The sequence below is a fragment of the Mytilus galloprovincialis genome, chromosome 14, assembly GCF_965363235.1.
Source record: "Mytilus galloprovincialis chromosome 14, xbMytGall1.hap1.1, whole genome shotgun sequence".
Lineage (NCBI taxonomy): Eukaryota > Metazoa > Mollusca > Bivalvia > Mytilida > Mytilidae > Mytilus > Mytilus galloprovincialis.
The window spans coordinates 39,854,808-39,876,447 of record NC_134851.1 but is presented as its reverse complement, the minus strand read 5'-3'; the positions used below and the strand labels follow the sequence as shown (position 1 = coordinate 39,876,447).

The 21,640-nt window shown below is 31.9% G+C and overlaps 1 protein-coding gene across 1 annotated transcript; it reads right to left on the bottom strand.

Moving 5' to 3' along the window:
- Positions 1–1,904: 1,904 nt before the first annotated feature.
- LOC143059275 (glyoxal reductase-like) lies at positions 1,905–20,812 on the bottom strand. Its single transcript, XM_076232759.1, has 8 exons — positions 20,678–20,812; positions 14,225–14,297; positions 12,739–12,920; positions 10,192–10,320; positions 9,355–9,462; positions 4,904–5,122; positions 2,673–2,820; positions 1,905–1,988 (listed from the first exon to the last, which is right to left on the bottom strand). The coding sequence occupies exons 3-8, from the start codon at positions 12,891–12,893 to the stop codon at positions 1,923–1,925; spliced, it is 825 nt and encodes a 274-aa protein (XP_076088874.1). The 5' UTR covers positions 12,894–12,920; positions 14,225–14,297; positions 20,678–20,812; the 3' UTR covers positions 1,905–1,922.
- Positions 20,813–21,640: the final 828 nt, after the last annotated feature.

The following is a 21,640-nucleotide window of genomic DNA, read 5'->3' as shown; positions in this document are numbered from 1 at the left end:
TTTTATTTATGAAATCTGAAATGAGAAAAATTTAAACCCCCCCCCTTTTTTTTCACATCCCCGTTTCCCTTTTTCCAAAACTGATATCAATTCAAATTTCTAATGGAGTTTGCAACAATAACTACTCTTTTAAATACATCATAAAATATTAAAATGTAAAATAAAGTGCTTGTTATCACTGAATGGTAAAGATTGGTTGGTAGTAAAAGTGAATATACATTGTTTATTGTATAAAACAATAAAAAAAACTTCATCAGCAACATTTTATATTGGCAAATTTCCAATGAAGTTATTTACATAAAGTTATTGGCAAATAAAAATAGAAAATGACATCATAGTCATGTCTGGCAAATGTCCAACATACATTATCTAAAAACATTTAGATAAGATAAGGAAAAAAAGCTTCATCAGCAACATTTTATATTGGCAAATTTCCAATGAAGTTATTTACATAAAGTTATTGGCAAATAAAAATAGAAAATGACATCATAGTCATGTCTAGCAAATTTCCAACATATATTATCAACTTCTATTCTATACAAAGAAAGATAACTCCAATTGAAAATAAATTGCTATTGCACAATATTGTGCAATTAGATATTTCTTGCTATTGTGCAATACTGTGCAATTGAAAATTTCTTGCTATTGCACAATACTTGATATGGAATCCTGATTTGGACCAACTTGAAAACTGGGCCCATAATCAAAAATCAAAGTACATATTTAGATAAAGCATATCAAATAAGCCCAAGAATTTAATTTTTGTTAAAATCAAACTTAGTTTAATTTTGGACCCTTTGGACCTTAATGTAGACCATTTGAAAACTGGACCAAAAATTAAGAATCTACATACACAGTTAGATTTGGCATATCAAAGAACCCATTTATTCAATTTTTGATGAACAAAGTTTAATTTTGGACCCCCATTTGGACCAACTTGAAAACTAGGCCAATAATTAAAAATCTAAGTACATTTCTAAATTCAGCATATCAAACAACCCCCAGGATTCAATTTTTGTTAAAATCAAACTAAGTTTAATTTTGGACCCTTTGGACCTTAATGTAGACCAATTTGAAAACGGGACCAAAAATTAAGAATCTGCATACACAGTTAGATTCGGCATACCAAAGAACCCCAATTATTCAATTTTTGATGAAATCAAACAAAGTTTAATTTGGACCCTTTGGGCCCTTTATTCCTAAACTGTTGGGACCAAAACTCCCAAAATCAATACCAACCTTCCTTTTATGGTCATAAACCTTGTGTTTAAATTTAATAGATTTCTATTTACTTAAACTAAAGTTATTGTGCGAAAACCAAGAATAATGCTTATTTGGGCCCTTTTTTTGCCCCTAATTCCTAAACTGTTGAAACCAAAACTCCCAAAATCAATCCCAACCGTTCTTTTGTGGTCATAAACCTTGTGTCAAAATTTCATAGATTTCTATTAACTTAAACTTAAGTTATAGTGCGAAAACCAAGAAAATGCTTATTTGGGCCCTTTTTGGCCCCTTATTCCTAAAATGCTGGGACCAAAACTCCCAAAATCAATCCCAACCTTCCTTTTGTGGTCATAAACCTTATGTTAAAATTTCACAGATTTCTATTCACTTTTACTAAAGTTAGAGTGCGAAAACTAAAAGTATTCGGACGACGACAACGACGCAGACGACGACGCCAACGTGATAGCAATATACGACGAAAATTTTTTCAAATTTTGCGGTCGTTTAAAAATTCATTACAGTGTGCAATTGTCTTGTACCAAATTAATTGGCCCAATAAAACACATATCAGGTTTCAGTTTGCCTTACCCAATATGAATTTTATTGACCTGATAAACTCCTGTAAAAGGCCAATAGAACACAGTGTAACTAATATTACCGGTAGCTTAAAATAAACCTACCAAGTTTCAGAATAAAACTCATCCATGCCATTCTGAGTTGATAGCATCCCAAGCACATCTTATCTCTTCAACATTATTTTGATCCTACAACATAAAACAAGGATATGGTGACTTTTATTGCCAAAATTTATATACTTTGTGGATAGTTGTTTTTGATTGGTTGATTGATCGATGGTTGTTTTACACCACATCAGCACAAAAAAGCTACATAGAGGCAAGGTTTAATTTGCAATCCTAGCGTATCCCCTTAATCTTATATTCCATAACATAACAACATCATTTTATACATTATTGCTCAGCGAGAAAATAATAACTCTTATAAGATTTATCCTAATACTTTGTCATTAAAGAAATAACTTTTTATTTGACACCAGATAATTATACTGTTGCACTGTGATGGGTTGGTTATTATGATGTCCATATTCTATGGGCTTTGTATATTCGTTTAGTCAATTCAAACAATTATCAAAAACTGCTAAAGCTACTAATTTTTTGTCTTTTCTAATTAAAAGTGGGTTATCACAAATAGAACGAAATTTTATCAATTCCTTAATTCAAATTCCTCTTTTATTTAATTTGTCTTGAAGTTTGGGAATCTTTTCTTAATACTTTTTAAAAGAAAATGGACAACTTATAAAAAAATATAATTTCAGAAGCATTATAGGAATTTGAAACTCATTAGAAAAACTAATAAAAATGTCAATTTTTTGAAAATAAAGATGATTTTGACATTAACACATGCGTTTATTACATGAAGATAATCCTTACGAGATAATCCATGTCATCTTCACTCAACGTCCAATCAAAAATTTGCATATTTTCTTTGATTCTGTTTGATTTGGAAGACTTTGGTATTGTAATATATCCATGTTGAACACTCCATCGTATTAAAATCTGTGCAGTCGTCTTATTGTACCTATAAAGAATTTTTTGTATTTGTAAAAGATTGACATAATTATTAGTTATTATATTTCAGTTTATGATTAAATCATATATTCTAAAATGACATGCTTCTTTAGCTTTGTAAATGTTCCGGACCATATGAGTATTTGGACCATACGCGTATGGTCATGACCATATGGGTATATACTCATATGGTCCGACCATACGCGTATGGTCCGACCGTACGCGTATGGTCGGGGTAATTAACACTCTGTTACAGTTTACTTTTAATGCCTTTAAACTAGTCATATAATATGACTGTTCAATAAAAAGACGCTATCATATAGGTAGTTTTATTAATTTATATTATAATAAAAAGATTAGCTAATTTTATGATAAATAAAAATTAAAAGTTTCACATAGTTAATTTTACTTACTTGTCAAAACAATAATAAACACATTTTATACCGATGGTCATTACCGATTTGTTATTACCGATTTGTTATTACGATTGAATGGCGACTTAAAAAAAAATAAAGTCCAAAATTTGTTAATGAACTGTTACACAAGAAGTCTCTGGAAAGAAACATAGTTTATATAGTTGTCTTGTGAATATGGTGTTTTGCAATCATGTTACGATATTTTAGATCTAGAGCTTCTTAAAAACACCGTAGAAATATGAAAAGGATCGTGCACAACCAAAACTTGCAAACGCAAAAATATATGATACCATGTGAAAGTAAATATCACCCCAAGCCTACATGTAGAATGTAACTAGCGATGAAAACGATAGCATCAATATTTGATTTTTACAAAATATTTGAATTATAAAAATAATACATTGTTATGTAACCATCATTGTTTTTTTTAGATAAAGTTTTTGTATATTGAAACTTTTATAATTTAATTTTTAAAAAAATAACCTATATGGTCCCAATACTCATATGGTCCGGCCCGTTAATAACCAAACGAGTATTATACTCATATGGTCCGACCATACGCGTACGGTCGGACCATACGCGTATGGTCGGACCATATGAGTATACGCATATGGTCATGACCATACGCGTATGGTCCAAATACTCGTATGGTCCGGAACATAAACAACACTGTGATAAAATTCTCGATAAAATATACTTAGCGCAGACTCATAGATATACACAATAATGGCTGTTACAATATACTTCCCACGTAAATCTACATATTTTGAAACCTGGTTGCAGACCCTTTGCCGATTTTATTGTTTTAAAAAGTGCAATCAAAAAAAGACAAAATAACTTTTTTTTCTTATTCGTATGCATAATAAAAAGAAGTAATGCACAAGAGGTCGGTGAAATCAACAAAATAAAAATTAAATAAAATTCTGCGAAAGCCTATTAATCTTTTTGGCGCATTTAAGTCATTTCAAAACATGACGTCATACAAATGAAACCGCTAAAGTTGAAAGTTTTCTTTTACGTGAACCATCGAAATTTGTATGATATTGTATTAAAACTGATTTTTGAGGTAGGTTTTGTTTCATTTTCTATGCTATTGCATTATTTATATAATTTTCTCATTTCAGCAAGTCAACATGGCGGCTCCTCAGTTACAAATTGTCAACTTTGGATTTGACGGAAGCTTACGAACAAAACATGTAAATTAAAAATGGCAAATGTTGAATTTGAGAATTTAAAGAATTAAAAAGTTTTTTTCTAGCAGTTATTCACGAAATAACCTATGCAAGCTACATATTTGTAAAGATATTTGAGCTTTATCTAACAGGGAGGAAAAAAGACCAGCCACACACACAGCATACCCACCCTCGCTTCAGTTTTTTAATGACCGTATTTGTCCTATTAGAATCGAAATAATTCATGGAAGCCATAGATTGTTGGAAATTTACACATGGCCTAGGCCGTGATATTCGAATTTTATCCTGAGCGTTAGCAAGATATATCATGTTAAGGAGGAATATTTGCAAAAAATACCAGTCTTGAGAATGAATTTCCCTCACCTTACAGCTCATGAAATTTAACATTCTCTCAACTGGTATTTTTTGCAAATATTCCTCCTTAACATGATATATCTGTTGAAAATAAATACAATGCAAATTACTAAGATGATAAATAACTTACCTTTTAGCCAGATCACAGATTTGTTGGTTCTTCAACATTTTGCTTTTCACTAAAGGGGAATAACCCATGACAGTTATGTTATACTTTTTACAATAATCAATTATCTCCCTTGGCTGAAGCCATGGATGAAGTTCAATCTGATTTACTGATGGAGTTGGTAATCCTGCATTTCTTAAACCTTCTAAGTGTTGAATGTTGAAATTGGAAACCCCAACTGACCTGGAAAATAGAAATGTATAATGGTGTAAACTCACTAGTGTTAATGGAAGAACTTTTGATAATCATTTAAATTTTTACAATGTTGACATGGGTTAAAAACACAGTTAAAATTTGCTCACTTGAATTTACCTGAATTTCACATGCAATTCAATTGAAAATTCTTAAGTAAGAATCACCTCAAATGAGCTTTCGGTGTGATTTCAGTGCTGTTCGGTGTGAGCCAATGCTTCGTGTTGAGGGCTAAACCTTGACCTAATGACCTATAATGGTTTACTTTTATAAATTGATACATGGATGGAGAGTTGTCTCATTGGCACTCATACCACATCTTCCTTTATCTAATTATACATAAAACTCACATGAAAATGTTCATTTGAAGTTCTCTTGAATTGAGACTCACATGATCTCACATGACTTTCACATGAACATTTATAAAAATAAATGGTATTTCACATGATTTTGATAAATTTGAAAGTTCAGAAGTAATTTATTTGAAAACTTTATTTAAAAAATGTATGTGAGTTTCATGTATAATCTAATTTGAGGTGAAATTTCATGTGAAATTCATGTGAGATTCTGTGAGTGGAATTAGCCAGTATATAGTTGTTGGTAATGTCTTTAGATGAAAACGCTTTGATGGCCCCATGCTGTCCTTTTTTGTGTGGTTAGGTTAATATTCTATTGATAAATATCCAATATTCAATCAAAGTGCTTGTTAGCACTGAAAGGTAAAGATTGCTTCGATTTATTATGGGATGTATAATCAAATATTGCATTGGTTGTAGTAGATTTATCAGCAATTCTAGACAAAGAAAGATAACTTCAAATTATTTCAAGATCTTAACAATGACATCACTCTACTTTTAGAAGATATTAGATTCCTGAACCTTGCAAAAGTTAAGTAATTATTTTTGACAAGTGAAATATTATTTTATGCCTTGAATATCTGAGCATATATTACATGAATAAATTCGTGAAATGTTCATGGATAGGATCAATGTATAGAATGTTATGAACAACGCACTAAATTTTGTGTATCAATAAAGATAGTTATAATTAGCCTTGGAGCAGTAAGATATCAAGCCAGTCACATAAGGTTTTGATTTTGCAATCTTTACCTAAAAAGAATTTCAATCACTTGCAGGTTGCTCATGCTAAACTCATGCATAAATTTTTCATGAGAATTAAATGATTAAAAAGTCGAACAGTTTAGGTTTTTTTAAGATTAAATTTGTAACATCATGTCAGAAGCTGTATGTACAGTTCATTATAGGTTTGATGATATTCTATTTTTTCTCTTGATTATATGGCTACATCCATGTAGTCAACCTTACATTGGGATCTTTCAATGTTTTGAAATGGATTATAGTTGAAATATTTTGTTGGACATCTAAATGTGTGGATAACGTCATCCATGTAACAGTGATAATCAGTACCCCACAAATAAAAGTTGTTTCACGTTAGTTAGCTACAAAGATGTGTTCACATGAAGTAAAAACTTAGTATGCACAGTCATTACTTTATATGAACTTCTTTTTAATATACTGTAAATTCAGAAATTGTTGAGTTTTTTTTAGTGCAATAAATGTGCCCTTCTGTGTATTGCAATAATGAAAACTCACATTATAATATTTGATAATATATCTGATTTTCAAGTTATCCTCAAACCGCAATAAATAATCTTACATTTTTGTCCTTTCTTCAAAATTCGCAATAATAAATGCACACAATAATATCTGAATTTATAGCATGCCAAATTAGGTTGTCATGGAAATGTGAATGTGTGAGCATATCTCCTAGTTTACTAATACTGGTCTTTACACCATTTTGGTTTTTGTTAACCTTATAAAATGGGCCAAGCATTGCAGTCATTCTTAAATCAAAAGGGGGCTTTACCCTTTATAGAGATCAATTGTTAATTAGGACCTCAGATAAAAGACGATATATATTAACAAGATTCAAGATATATCTGTAGGACTCTAAAGTGCGATGGGGACGCTAAAGTACGATCAGACCTGCCAACTATCCCGATTTTCGCGGTATCATCCCGATTTTTATCCCTCAACCCGAATCCCGATATCGGGATCGTAAAACTAGTAAAAATCCTGATTTTCACCAAATATACCCGAAAAAATTATTGTTTAACGATTTTGAAGTTTTTCTGGTCAATTTTAAAAAATCTATAATTTTACCGGGGAACATATGACAAGTTAACGACCCTACCCTAATCAACAGTCACAACAGGTGTCATAATTAGTGGTTGTATGTAATCAGATTACCTAATGGGTCGTATACAGTCCTCAAAATTAATTTGTATACACAAATTTGGTCAAAAAGCTTTTCAATTTTAATCAATTTATCATGCAAGCATAATTTGCAACATTTCCCATAGTTCCACAACAAAATCATAATTAATGAAAGATGAGAACTGTAATGAACTCTCAAGAAAACATCGTTTATCTTGAAATCCGTTTAATTTTTGAAACCAGACGTTGTGTGTCTGTTGATTTAAAATCGACGCCATTTTGTATTTACTTCTACTGTGTTACTGTATAAGCCTCCGCCGTAAAGAGCACCTCTGAATACAAAAAAGATAACTCAAATTTTATCCATTTTCTCATTGATACTGATAAGACCATATATAGTAAGACTAAATCAAAATCTCTCTTCATCCTTCTAACTTTAGGACATGTAGTTTTAGGTCTTTTGAGTCAAGGTTCATAGATAAGAAGGTCTTTGGAGGGGGAAAAGGGGGGTCTCTAACAGAATCCTTTATTTTTAATGCCATTTTTCTATATTCTTCAGTTATTTTGTCAGTCTTATAATTTAATAGTACAAGAATCATGCAAATAAAAGAAATCAAGGCCTACAAGCTTATCATTAATATACCAAAAGAAAAAAGAAGAGAACTTAGACAATTTTAGGAGTAAAAAACTATGAAAAGTCGCTAAAATTGTAACCCTTAAAAATCTGGTCGTGCGCTAAATCTCCCATGGAGATTTTCAAAAGTTGGCAGGTCTGTACGATGGTCTCGCTAAAGTGCGATGGTATACGCCAAAGTGCGATGCTTCCATACGCTAAAGTTTGATGGTCCGCAAAAGTATAGACGTAAGCAACGTAGTTGGATTATGACGTTAACAGTCGTTTATAATACAAACTAAAAATGAAAATGTCGGAAGATAGATTAGAAATATTTGATTTAACAAATTTTACACCAAATGTCCATGACTTACTAGTAATTGATTTAATTTAACCGTGTTCTTTGTCGGCTGAATCACAAGGTGGTTTTTTTCGAGTGCTGGAAGAAAGGACTACAGTCGACCATTTTACTATATCAATACAACACAGTATACGCATACTTATCCTGCTTCTACCGTCAGAAAAATAGAGATACATGTTTCATGCGTGAATTATAAATTGTCTGCTAAGAAATTAGTTCTTACTGTACATTGTAGGAAAATAAAACATGTATTTGTACTCGCTAAGTAAGAAGGAGAAAGCTTGGCGAACATTGCATTTCTCTCGCATTTAGCCTGATTAAAGCTTATACAAATAAATGTTGCATATTCCGACAATGAACATGCAAGTTTTGTTTTTTTAATTTTCGATGACAAATGTAAGATAGGTTGTAACATTAGTGTGAACGGCAATCTACACCAATTATCCAGATATTCAATATGCTTCGAATTGTTAAAAATTCATTTAACATGAAAAATAATATTTTGCAAAGCATAAGTTACCTTATTAGCAATTAGTACATGGTCGGACTTGTTAATTTAGAAACAATCACTTCAGACTACCGGTAAATTGTAAAACCTATCACATATGTCAAACCTTAGCATATTAACTTTTACAAAAAGACTTTTTAAACCTCGATGTTTTAATAGTTAGAATTTTATCCTTTGGACCATCGCACTTAAGCGTGAGACACCATCCTACTTTAGCGAACAAACAACCAACGCACTTTAGCGTGAGACACCATCATACTTTAGCGTAGACCATCGCACTTTAGCGTGACTATCGCACTTTAGAGTACCATCGCACTTTAGAGTCCTACATATCCAATGTATAATTTTTATACTTTATGAATTTTCAAAGTGACAAATTTTATAACTAGTCTCAACCCTAACCTTAGCCTTAACCATAATCCACCCTAACCCTTACCCTAAAACTAACCTTAACCCTAACCCAGTCTTAACCTAATATCCTAAGTATTTCAAACAACAGATCACCTGACCAAACCTTGTTTCTTTAGTTCCAACATGGCTTTGTATGTCTCTATATTCCTCCCCTCTCTTGGTCCATGAATCAGAAACAGGTCTATATAATCTGTATCTAATCTGAAAATACAAATTCAAAAAATATAAGGCATGAATAAAACTCTTAAAGTCATGAAAGTAGATGTCAAAATTAGACATGATGAAAAGACATGTTGGTTGGTAAACATTTTGTAAATATAGCAGAAAGGTGGATTTAATTCTGGTGGACAATGGTTGATATGTCTTTTTATTATTGAGGTCTCTAGTAAAAATATAATGGGTTATATCCCTTTAAACAGGTATATAAAACCCATTTATTTTTTATCTTAAATTCAACTGTAATAATTAATTCACTTTGTATGGGTGCCACATGTGGGCCCTACCAGAACATGCACCTGAGATCACTCCCAGTGTTTGTGGGGTTCGTGTTGCTCAGTCTTTAGTTTTCCATGTTGTGTTTTTGTGTACTATTGTTTGTCTGTTGGTCTTTTTTCTTTTTTAGCCATGAAATTGTAAGTTTATTTTCAACTTAGTAGTTTGAATGACTCTACTAAATGCCAATTGCAAGAATGCTCAGATCAACAAAATAATGTCAGAAATTAGGGTTCTCACTAAGGCTTTTTGAAAGTGAGTCCAGGGACTTATAATTTTTTACCATGTTCAATAGTAAAAGAAGAAATTTTATCACCAAATATTTCATTACTTCAGTCTCCCATGACTAAAAAGAGCAAGAAATCACATCAACTTCAGACAATTTTCAACTTTGTCCCATAAATATCATTATTGACACAACATTCATGAAGTCTTTACCGAACTAAACTTCTCTGTAAACCTTGAATACAGGCATCATGTCCATTCTGCCATTGCTTGGTTACTATAAATAGATCTTTCCTATCTTTACCACTCATAGCTATGCCTTTACCAACATCTTCTTCATTCCTGTAATGAAAAAAAAATGGTTCATTTATTTTGAACTCGATGAATGCCTATTTGGAGGTATGGACACTGTAATGAGAAGACAATATCTTGGAAGAAAAATTAGTTTTTCACAGGGTACTTACAAAACTAGTATTTGTCCTATATGTCATGTATTTAGTTATCTTCAGGCGTAATTGACTTATTTTACTTATACTTGTTATGGTCTCAAGTTAATTTTTTTAATGGTTAGCAGGAGAGCTAAATAATTTTCATCCCAATCTATAATCATGATAATACTAAAATAACAAGGTCCAATTTGTTAGCCTTCATTGGGTAAAAACAACAAATCAAAGAATTCAACTTTATATATAGGTAATATAGGACAATGATGTTGATTAAAAATTACACCATTCGAGACTCTTTTCTTTTCCACATAATTAATATTGACAAAAATTAACAAGTTCCGGGTCGAATCTGATACCGATACCAATAGTATATTCACCTATTATCTTATCTGTACGTTATGCATCCAACAGGCGCACCACCAAATGGTGTATTTAGGATTAATTGCTATATACAAGGGTCATAATCACAGGGTTGACACTACTAAATTCAATTATTGTCACATTGTTTCATATTGTAGTATTTTAATCAGCAAGACATTATAAGATGGCAGTACGAATACCAAAAATCTAGACTTAAATTAAGGGGTATAGGTACAGTTTCCAATTTGTTAGCTGGTATGACGTTAAAACGACGAATCAAAGATTTCAACTTTATTTATAATATAGGACAATGCTGATGATAAAAAATACTTCATTCCATGCCCTTTTGTTTTCCAAATAATATCAGATTATTACATGACATTTTTCATATCGCATGTATTATCAGCCCTAGGTTTTAATATTAACCCAAGAGCCTCATGGCTCGAGGGCTGATATTGACCGAGGGCTGATAATACATGCGATATGAAAAATGACATGTTATGATCTTTTTATCATAAGCTTCAACAATGGAGAAAAATAAAACATTAATTTATTGATCCTTTTAGTACGTCATTTGTACGTGGTTCTCAAATAGAAGTTCAGAGAGTGAAAAGTACCACGGACATCGGACCCCAAATGTAGTAAATTTGATATGAAATCTTTCTAGCGTATGCCTAAAAAGAAAAGGAAAACAGCAGTATGATATATTTAAATATGGACGATAAAAAAATAATTCAACAATATACATAATGAACACTGTTTGGAAAAGTCAACAATTTTAAAGTAACTTTCTAGATTATATTTGAAACTTTTAAAAATGCAACTATTTCATCATTTGTTATTTTGTTTTGCTTTTTTCATTTACACAATACTATTTCCAGTATCCAAATAATTGTTTTGTACCTTTAATAACTTTGTATTATATGTTTTTTCACTGAAAACGTACAATTGAGGTGTATTTTCCAGAATTTGCCGAGTATCGCCATAATGTCATGGGATAATGTAAAGAAATGCATGTGTAATAATGGAAGCATGTGATAAATTTTTCATATCAGCCCGTTTAAAACACCATTTTGGAAAAATTAGGAATTCACGTTGATTTAATGCTGTTATCATACTGTATGTTGCATTTCTGTAAATATTGACAATGCAATTTCCCATAGAAACTCCTTTTACGGCTAAAACTGTACCACTTTTACAATGAAGTTTTGAAAAAAAGCTTATCCTAGAATTGAAAGTTCATATGCACCCCAATCAATTTTTGTTAAAGGTCAAAACATAGGGCTGTGCGGCATATTTTCAACATTTATTTGCCCTGATTCTTCTCAGAGTTTAAACTAACACTAATTTTCTTAACTACCCCTACCTCGAATGAAAGGTTACCACAGATTTCAATGTAAACAATATGCACATGTTTATTTACTGGTAACATTCCCAAGTTATGTCTGTGAGTTTGAACACAGAGAGCATAACTGGGAACCAGTATGTAAACAAAATTAATTTTCTATGAATATTCAAGATCTCCCCAAAAGAGGCGTGTTTTGAGAAACAGCTGTATTAACAAAGTGAAACCTGTAAGAAATATATGTTATTTTCTCTAAGTACATGTATATGATAATTAATATTACCAATAATTGATAAGTTCCAGGTGGACGGGTTCGAAACAGAAAGATTTTGAAAGCAGAAAATAATCAGGTGACTATACCCATACTAAAAATCCAGGCTAAAATAAGGCTTACACATAGTTATATACTTTAATTCAGTCACTGACCCGTGATATCACGTGTGTGTTCTAGTATATATAAATCTTCCTTTCTGAAACAAGTTCATCCCCTTTAATTTTTATTCCTTACCCATATGAATTAAAAGAAACAACAGCTCAACAATAATTATTTTTCTGGGGCATATCTCAAGAGTTGTTTTTGTCTTTAAATATTTTTTTTGTATGTTTTACCCATATCTCTGAGCAGTATCAATCATTCTGTATCCCTGTTCAATGGCATATGAAACTGCTTGTGAACAATCATTCGTCCATGCTGTTCCCAGACCAAATAGAGGCATTGCAATGCCATCATTTAAATTGATAACAGAGTCAATATTGGTTGCCATGGTCACCACTGCTTCCAAACTTAATGTCTAAAATGAAAGTCAAAAAATTCAGACCTGTAACAATTTTCTTTCTTCTTTTCACTGTGCATTGAACATGTTGAACTACATTTTTTTTTGGTACCATGACTACCTTTTGTTTTTTTTATTCTTGTTTTTGTGATATTATGGATACTTAAATGCAATACTATAACATTCTGCCTTTTTCAGTTGTTACCAATTTTAAGTATAATGGATATTATTTGATCATTTTGAAACTAGTTTGGTTTAAAATAAAATTGAGTCAGTATCATAATTATATAATAGGAATATTGTGGTAAAGCAATGACAATAATAATGCAAAAAAGTATATCCTCAGCTGAAGACATATTGAAAAACTCTGCATACTAGCTGAACATGCTGAAAACATGATATTATACAATTACTGTCTTTTGATGAGGTAAATATGCTGTTTTATTGCCTTTTGAAAAAATGATATTCACTGAGGCCGACGGCCGAAGTGAATATCAGTTTTTCAAAAGTCAATTAAACCCCATATTTACCGAAACAAAAGACAGTAATTGTTTTATTCCATATACCGAGAGAAGAAAAAGTATTTAATGACAAACACAAACCAAAAAAATTTTTACATGAAACATTTTACCATAACGTTGCATACATGTAAAAGCGTGTGACGTTTAGCGCGGTGAATAACACTTTCTCAGGTGAATATGCTTTTTTATTCAAAATCCAATTCATATAGAGAAACCTACTAAAATAATACCAATATGGAATAATTTGTATTTCCATCCTAGAAAAAGGATTAATGCCTCAAAATGTGCAATGAAGAAAAATGATAATCATCATCAAATTCCTAAGTATTTCATATGTTGTCTTCAGATTTTGTTATTTATTGGTAATTTAAAATTGCTTGTATTTAACAAACAGTGCGTTCAGTAGTGTGCTTGTCATTTTCAATCTACAATGTATTAATTTCATAGTCGACAAACAGGACCATGATGACCAATTAGTTACTATCTTTATCATTGTTCATGATCTTGTTGGTTTCGTACGACGTTCATGACTGTTATATGTTTTAACATGTGTATAATGCTTTGTTTAGCTGTTCTGCATAATTTTTAAATTTTGTAAAAAGCTCACATGATCTTATGTTGTACTATGCAAAACTGTAAATTATAAGACAAGAACCTTGAAAAGGCTTCACTTTGTTGCTGGGTTATAGGTGATGTATTCCTCACATTTCTGTGCATTCACATTTTAGAAGTCATGGAAGTTAACAATGATAAAACATCAAATTATAAGAAAAATTATAACACATTCTTCAGAATACTTACTGTTGTGTGTTGTTTCTCTGTACTATTCAGCTATTATACATTCATCAACCTTTATTAAGTGCCTTTCCCATTTCTGCATGAACAAAATTTATCATGTTTATGAAGTAAAATGAATCAACCAAATTCTTTGTATTTAAACATGTTTCAAGCAAAATGTTAAATAATCATGGTGATAGTATTCTTGTGATCTGAATCAGAAAAATAGTTTCCATGGTTTCGGAAGAGTACATGTATATATACAGTCTTAGGTTCCTCACTGAATGAGGGTCTTAATGGGGGAATCTTCATGACAAATAAGTCATGACAGTAAAATTCTTGCCAAATGACTTTACAGCATTTTTTTGGCGCATGATGATAAATTGTACACTTTCTTTTAGAAGATAAAAACAAGTGAAACTGTGAGCTACTGCTCGCTGATGATACCCCCGCCGCAAGTGGATAATTTTAATAGTGTAAAAATATGCAAGTGTTCGGTAAACAGGAAGTTGTTGAGTGATGAATCTGAAAACGCATCACACGGTATAGCTGACTTGTATAAATCCTGAAACCAAATTTCAGAAATCCTTGTATTGTAGTTCCTGAGAAAAATGTGACGGAAATTTTCAACTTGGTTATCATGTGTAAAATAGTACAAGTGTTCGGTGAACAGGAAGTTGTTGAGTGATGAATCTGAAAACGCATCACATGGTATAGCATACTTATATAATTAACCTTGAAACAAAATTTAAGAAATCCTTGTATTGTAGTTCCTGAGAAAAATGTGACGGAAATTTTCAACTTGGTTATCATGTGTAAAATAATACAAGTGTTTGGTAAACAGGAAGTTGTCGAGTGATGAATCTGAAAACGCAGCACACGGTATAGCTGACTTGTATAAATCCTGAAACCAAATTTCAGAAATCCTTGTATTGTAGTTCCTGAGAAAAATGTGACGGAAGTTTTCAACTTGGTTATCATGTGTAAAATAGTACAAGTGTTCGGTAAACAGAAAGAAAACATATATGCTTGTTATTGGGGACAAAAAAAATCAAAGATCCCTGGCAGTAAATAGAGAATATCATATATGGCTTTTTCAATATCACATCCGTATCAACCCGAGACACCAATATAATCCCAAGAGCTCTGCTCGAGGGATTATATTAGTTGAGGGTTGATACGGTGTGTGATATTGAAAAAGCCATATTACATACACTTTATTATATATATAAACTTCACGTAGATTTTTTTATGTGACATGACGTCATACATATAATGAGGTTTGAAATGACATCATACAGATTATACATTGTTATAGGTTTGACATGACGTCATACAGATAAGGGGTTTGATAAAGCCTTTGCAACACTGACTTCAATCGATGACGTGACGTCATATAGATTAAAGGTGTGATAAAGCTTTTGCAACCGTGCTGATATCGATATCATCACGGGTGGCTGATACATCACGCTTGCCACTGATTGTATTACACATACAATTTATCTGTATTTACTACTAAGTATATAATAAAGGGCATTACAACCCTCCTGTATTTACAACTGATATTCCTCTTCTTCCATTTAAAGTAGCACAATACCATATTATTTTTATATTTGTGAGTTTCGTGAGTTGAACTTAAATTCAAAAACATTGTTGACATCGCTGACAGACATTATTGAACTACCTAATGAAGTTAGAGCCAGATTGGAAATTTACCGCCAGCTCTGACCAGGTCTCAGTTCAGCTTTAAATACTTGGATCAAGGTTAAGGAACTAGATTCCACATCTAGGAAACCGGAGTCGGCCCTGAAAAGCAAAAACAAGCCACAATCAACCAGGAGAAGCAATGTTATTCATTACGTCTAGTGGACGGTCACAAAAATAATCCTTGTACCAGCTGCAGAACAACAGCAAACAACCGAGGCCAGCATTACACACAACACCCAGACTGAAGCTAGAGACGCGATAGTTCAAGTTGGTCAACTCCTTCCATCAACGAAGTACAGAGGGGAACCAGTTGGAGTTGTCATAAACAGGGATATTGTCACCAGTCCTTACAACCCCATGTCATCGCCTCTTATACTAAGCCTCCACAATAGACAGAGCCAGAGGCAAGCCCAGTAGCCTGAGTAGGATCGACATTGATGAAGGGTTTGACATCAACAACCCTGAACTACATGAACTACTGTCCACACAACCGCATTCATCGGCCTTCAACATAGAATCAAAAGAGGCAATGGTCATGATGGTCAATGATGGTAGCAGCAATCTTGGCAGAACAGTATAATACTCTGTCCCACATGTACCAGCCCCAACACTGCAGTCTGAGAAAGATGAAAAAGAAAATAAAGGAGGGGTATTTTTGTTAAGACCATGAAGACTGGATTAAAATCAAAATAGGGCAGAATGGCATTTTCTACTTATATTATTAGTTGATGCACCAATTGATGTACTTAGCTATAGTTTATTAGAACATATTCACACTTTCAAGTGATCTTACAAAATTATCCTTTCCCATTGGCTTTTCCTTGGGCTTAAATCTTCATAAACCTTCAGGGGACTTACTTAAATAAGTGATTTAAAATTTAAGTAGCAAATTCAAAGTTTTGTCATAATTTGTGATTTTGTAGTTTTACCAAAATTTGAAACACATAGGTTTAAATAATATCTTTTAATTAGTAAAATTGAAAAAAAATGACCTTTTTGCTTCTTTTAAGTAGCAAGGTTTATGCATTTAATGCTATCATTTAGCTGCAAATTCTATTTTAGTTGAAAAAATTCTATAATAATGGCTTTACATAATGAACTGATACTTTTTTAACAGATTTTCCCCAGCAGCATGAGCAGTGGGAGTATTTTTCCTGTGAAGTTCAAGGTTTCATCTTTCAGATTATGTAATAAAATTCTACTGTTCCGCAATAAAAATTTCACTGTTGGGGGGTGTTGAAATTAGTGGGGGTTATAAATATAATGATACTTTAAGAAGTGATTTTTGGGAAGGAACTTGAGGTATGATACTTAAACAAGTGATTTTTATGTCATTATCCTAGATTCAGTACAAGGTCATCACCTGAAATGACCTGGTCATCCTAGACAACACAGATGTTGGTTCTGATAATTTTAGAAACATAATTATTCCTTGGATCATTAGTATTCTATATTTAAAGCTACAATAAAATTAAATCACCTCTTCTAGTGCTTAATTTGTACTACTTAAATAGGTGATTATTAAAGAAAGACAACTCTAACTTCCAACTTTTGTGGAAATAATGTTACTTGAATCAGTGATTTCGAAAATCACTCATTTAAGTAAGTCCCCTGACTGATAAAACATGACCAAGTATTGTCTAACCTATAATTAAACATGATGCCCAGTTTGCTGCTTATCTGACTAAATATACAATCTATTGTTCACCATGATGGAAAGCTGCGATCATGGTGATGATCAGGTAAATTCCACTCACTTAAACATGTTAAATGCCTCACTGAACAGAATTTCTATTGTTAGATTTAACATGAAATTTAAAGGTAAACTATTCTTTTTGTTGTTGATCAGATAGGTATTCAATAGATTGCAAGTTGTGTCACTCAAATGCAACTATTTCAGTCATAGTTACGTTCGATAAATCCGCATGTTACTGGTTTAATTAGGTTTAATTACTGGTTACCCGATGAATGATTTAAAGAAAATTGAAAACTATAGTTATTTCACCTCGTTTAATATCCACTCGAGGCCTTATTTTATAAATATAAAATAATATCTTTATTAATTCTCAAGGCCTTATTTTATAAATATAAAATAATATCTTTATTAATTCTCGAGGCCTTATTTTATAAATATAAAATAATATCTTTATTAATTTCATTAAGAATCAGACAACAGTAATTTACATAGGTATTGTCAAAACTTACATCTACATAGATTTTGTAAAAACTTACAACGTGATCAGGTGCCATATTTGTTTTCTTTGATCATGTTGATCACATTGATGTTATGACTTAAAATATCTCCTTAATTAGCTATGTCCTTGGCTATCATTATAGTGACAATATTGTGCCATCATAGTTAATTGCAATATAAACAGTGAAATAAGATTGAATGTTTTGCATGGACAAAAAAGTTTAGAACATCGTCCACATTTGAAAATTATTTGGTCGTCATTTTTTCAAAATTTTATAAAAAAGAAACAATAGCATGTTACGATGCATCAGCTTTATCAAAAGGAACTATCATGACTATTGTTTGATTCTATGCTGCTTTAAGGTAACAAAATGACTGAAAACATGAGCATACAACAGTCATGACAGTTATTCTATTTACATTGTAACAATCTGACAAAATATATTTTAACATGTCGGCCCACGCTGTCAATGTGGTCGCCATCTTGAAAATATTACCAAATTTTCTGAAAATAGCTAGTTTTCAAATCAATTTGGAAAGGACATAATGAAAAATTATTGCATATATAAACGATATACGATATTTCAAATATATATACATTTAGTAATAAGTACATATTTCGACAATTTAACCATCTGTTTTGTTTAAATTGCAATTTTAGGTTTAACACGACAGAAAATCCAATATTTATCGGTGTTGGATGATTAACAGTGTGAACTTATCGAAGGCAACAAGACAAATTTTCAAAAGAATTTGGAAGGGCGAAGACCAAAATTTAAACTTTCCCAAAACCCATAAATATATTTAAGAAATAATTGATGCCAGCTATACTTTATTGTAGTTTTAACATGGGTAGGCATTATATTCGTGATTATTTTTGCCAGAGCGATAGCGAGGGCTAAAATAACACGAATATAATGCCTACCCATGTTAAAACTAAAATAAAGTATAGCTGGCATCAATTATTTCGATTCTGATTAGGACAATTACGGTAATTTCTATGTTCGCTGTGTATAAGTGTACGATCTTCGTGTAGGCTCTTCCATCAACCTCGCTGTCGATTTTTATCCAACTAGTTCAAACCAGTTTAATTTCGCAAAGTTGTAGGTTTCTAAAATTCAAAATTGAAACAGAAATTAACAAATTAATTTATCAGCCTAACTAAAACAATATTTGAGTCACAATATAACAGAAAATTTATATTACAACAGTCTTTTCCTTTGAGGTCAATTTCTGACACGCACATTTTCAAGTCAGTTGTCAATGGCGGTGGACGCACAAGGAGAATCGGGTAGGTCTTTATTTTACTAAATTAATCGTAAATATTTCGCCGGTTAATAGTGTAGCATTGGTAAATATGTTTATATTTGATAGAGGATTCCTTGATAAAGTTGTGCTGACATTTGAGACTTGGAAGGAGGGGCCCTTTGACAGAGATCCATTTATACTTGCGGTGGCTACACCTTGTAAAGTTGATCAAAGGGCACGCCTTTGTGCATCTGACGATTTCAAATGCTGTATTACATGATGATTAAAATTAATACTGGGTGACAATCTTGTTGCATTTGTAAAATGGATTGGAAACCTTGGTGGTATATTGGTAATTACGCCTACTTTTTTTTTTATAGGAGAATGGGGTTCGATTCCCTGCTAGGGTCAATCCATTTTATCAGAAATATATGAAACAATTTTGTCATTTCAGTACAACAGTAATAATAACCTATACTTGATTTTATATTTTATCATCGGAACATATGTTTCAATGAAATTATTCTATACAATGACATGCCTTTTTAAAAGGAGAGATGAAACGTGTTTTTCAGAGGGAGGGGTTTTGAAGTTAGAACAGCCAACATGAACGATGCGGTATCTAGGTCAAATATGTCAATTACGAATTGTAACACATTGTTGTCATTGTAAAAGTATAAGGAACAAAATGTGTATCATTTTAGTGTTTGAAAGTGGTTTAATTTAAGGAAATATATTAAATGCATATCAATTTGACGAAATTCATTTTTCTGCCGTAGTCAATATACGCATGTGCAAACTAATTTTATTGGATAATAAAGTATGGTTTCTTTACAAAGCTTAAGAAGCACGTCATATTAGAATCTTAAATATATAACGTCGCCAAAGTCACATGATGACTGCTATAGTTGGATATGTTAGCAGAAAACTGGTTTAATATCCCAATTTTAGTAAAGTGCTTAAATGTTGATGCATAAAGTCGGCAAAAAGCTCTACAGAGCTTATGTTTGTAGTATGTCATGTAACTCGACTTAAAATGAATTTTCTTATCTTATCTTATCATATAATGCTAGAGATTATAGCCAATATAACTAGAAAATGCCATTCTGCTCTCATTTGTTTGAAATCCAATGTAAACAAAAATACCCATAGAGATAATTCCCTCTAAAGAAGAAGTATCCCTCTATACAGGTAAAATCACCATACAGGGGGTTTGTTCCCAACCTGTTCAATGTACCCGTAGGAAGTGTCGAAAAAGTTTGAGCTGTGGCCGGTGCGGGGTGATAATTTTCAAATAAAAGAACTGTCTTCGGAATTTTTTGACATACCATACACATGATTGCATTGTTAGCTAGCTTTTCTTTCATGGAAACCAACTCCCACAGACAGAATATTAGTACATCAAGTTCTTATTATTCAAATACGAGCTCCAAATACTTGGCAAAAAAACAGCAGCGTGAGTGAGTAGTGGGGAGAGGAACTAAGATAAAATGTTTATTTTATCCCATATATGTATAGTCTTTCCATTGATGGATCACCACCGATGTCGGAAAATTGATATCTGTATCTGTATCTGTATAATACTGGAAATGAACTCAAAATACTGAGTAAAACTTATCCAGGAAGTGTGTGTGCGCCACTGATGTGACTAGTCGCCACTGATGTAACTGTCGTAAAAAGGTTCCCTGGAATCACCAGACTCGTAATTCAAATTTTGCTATTATTGTTTTGTCCATGACTTCTGGATATTTCTGCTCTATAGTCGTAAGGTCAATATTTATCTAGTCGGATTTTAAATGCATTTATTTATCTAGTCGGATTTTAAATGCATACATGGAAATGTAACAATAATAAAAATATTATTGTTACATTGGAGACTAATTGCCGGAATGCAAAGTTGGGTGAGGAACCGATTAATTACAAATGTAACAATAATTACTGAGCTACGGTTACATTACGTTATTGTTACATGAAAAACAGCAATGTACACTAGATTGATTAAACTTAAATCTTCTATAGTTGTATTTTTTCATTCTTTCATATGTACTAAAGAATACTTGTAATTTAATACTGATAAATAATAAAATATTATTATTCAACAAATGGTGTACAACTTGATAGTTTTACTACGTATTAATGGTTTTGATGTTCTTAAAGATACTACTCAAGATTAGGAGTGTGACTGTCAAAGGCGAAAAATATAGTTCAATGGTTTCACTTTTTTAAAGTATTTAACTGCACACCTACTCTTATTAAGTGTCATTATACTTTGGACCAATTTTGTTTATGGT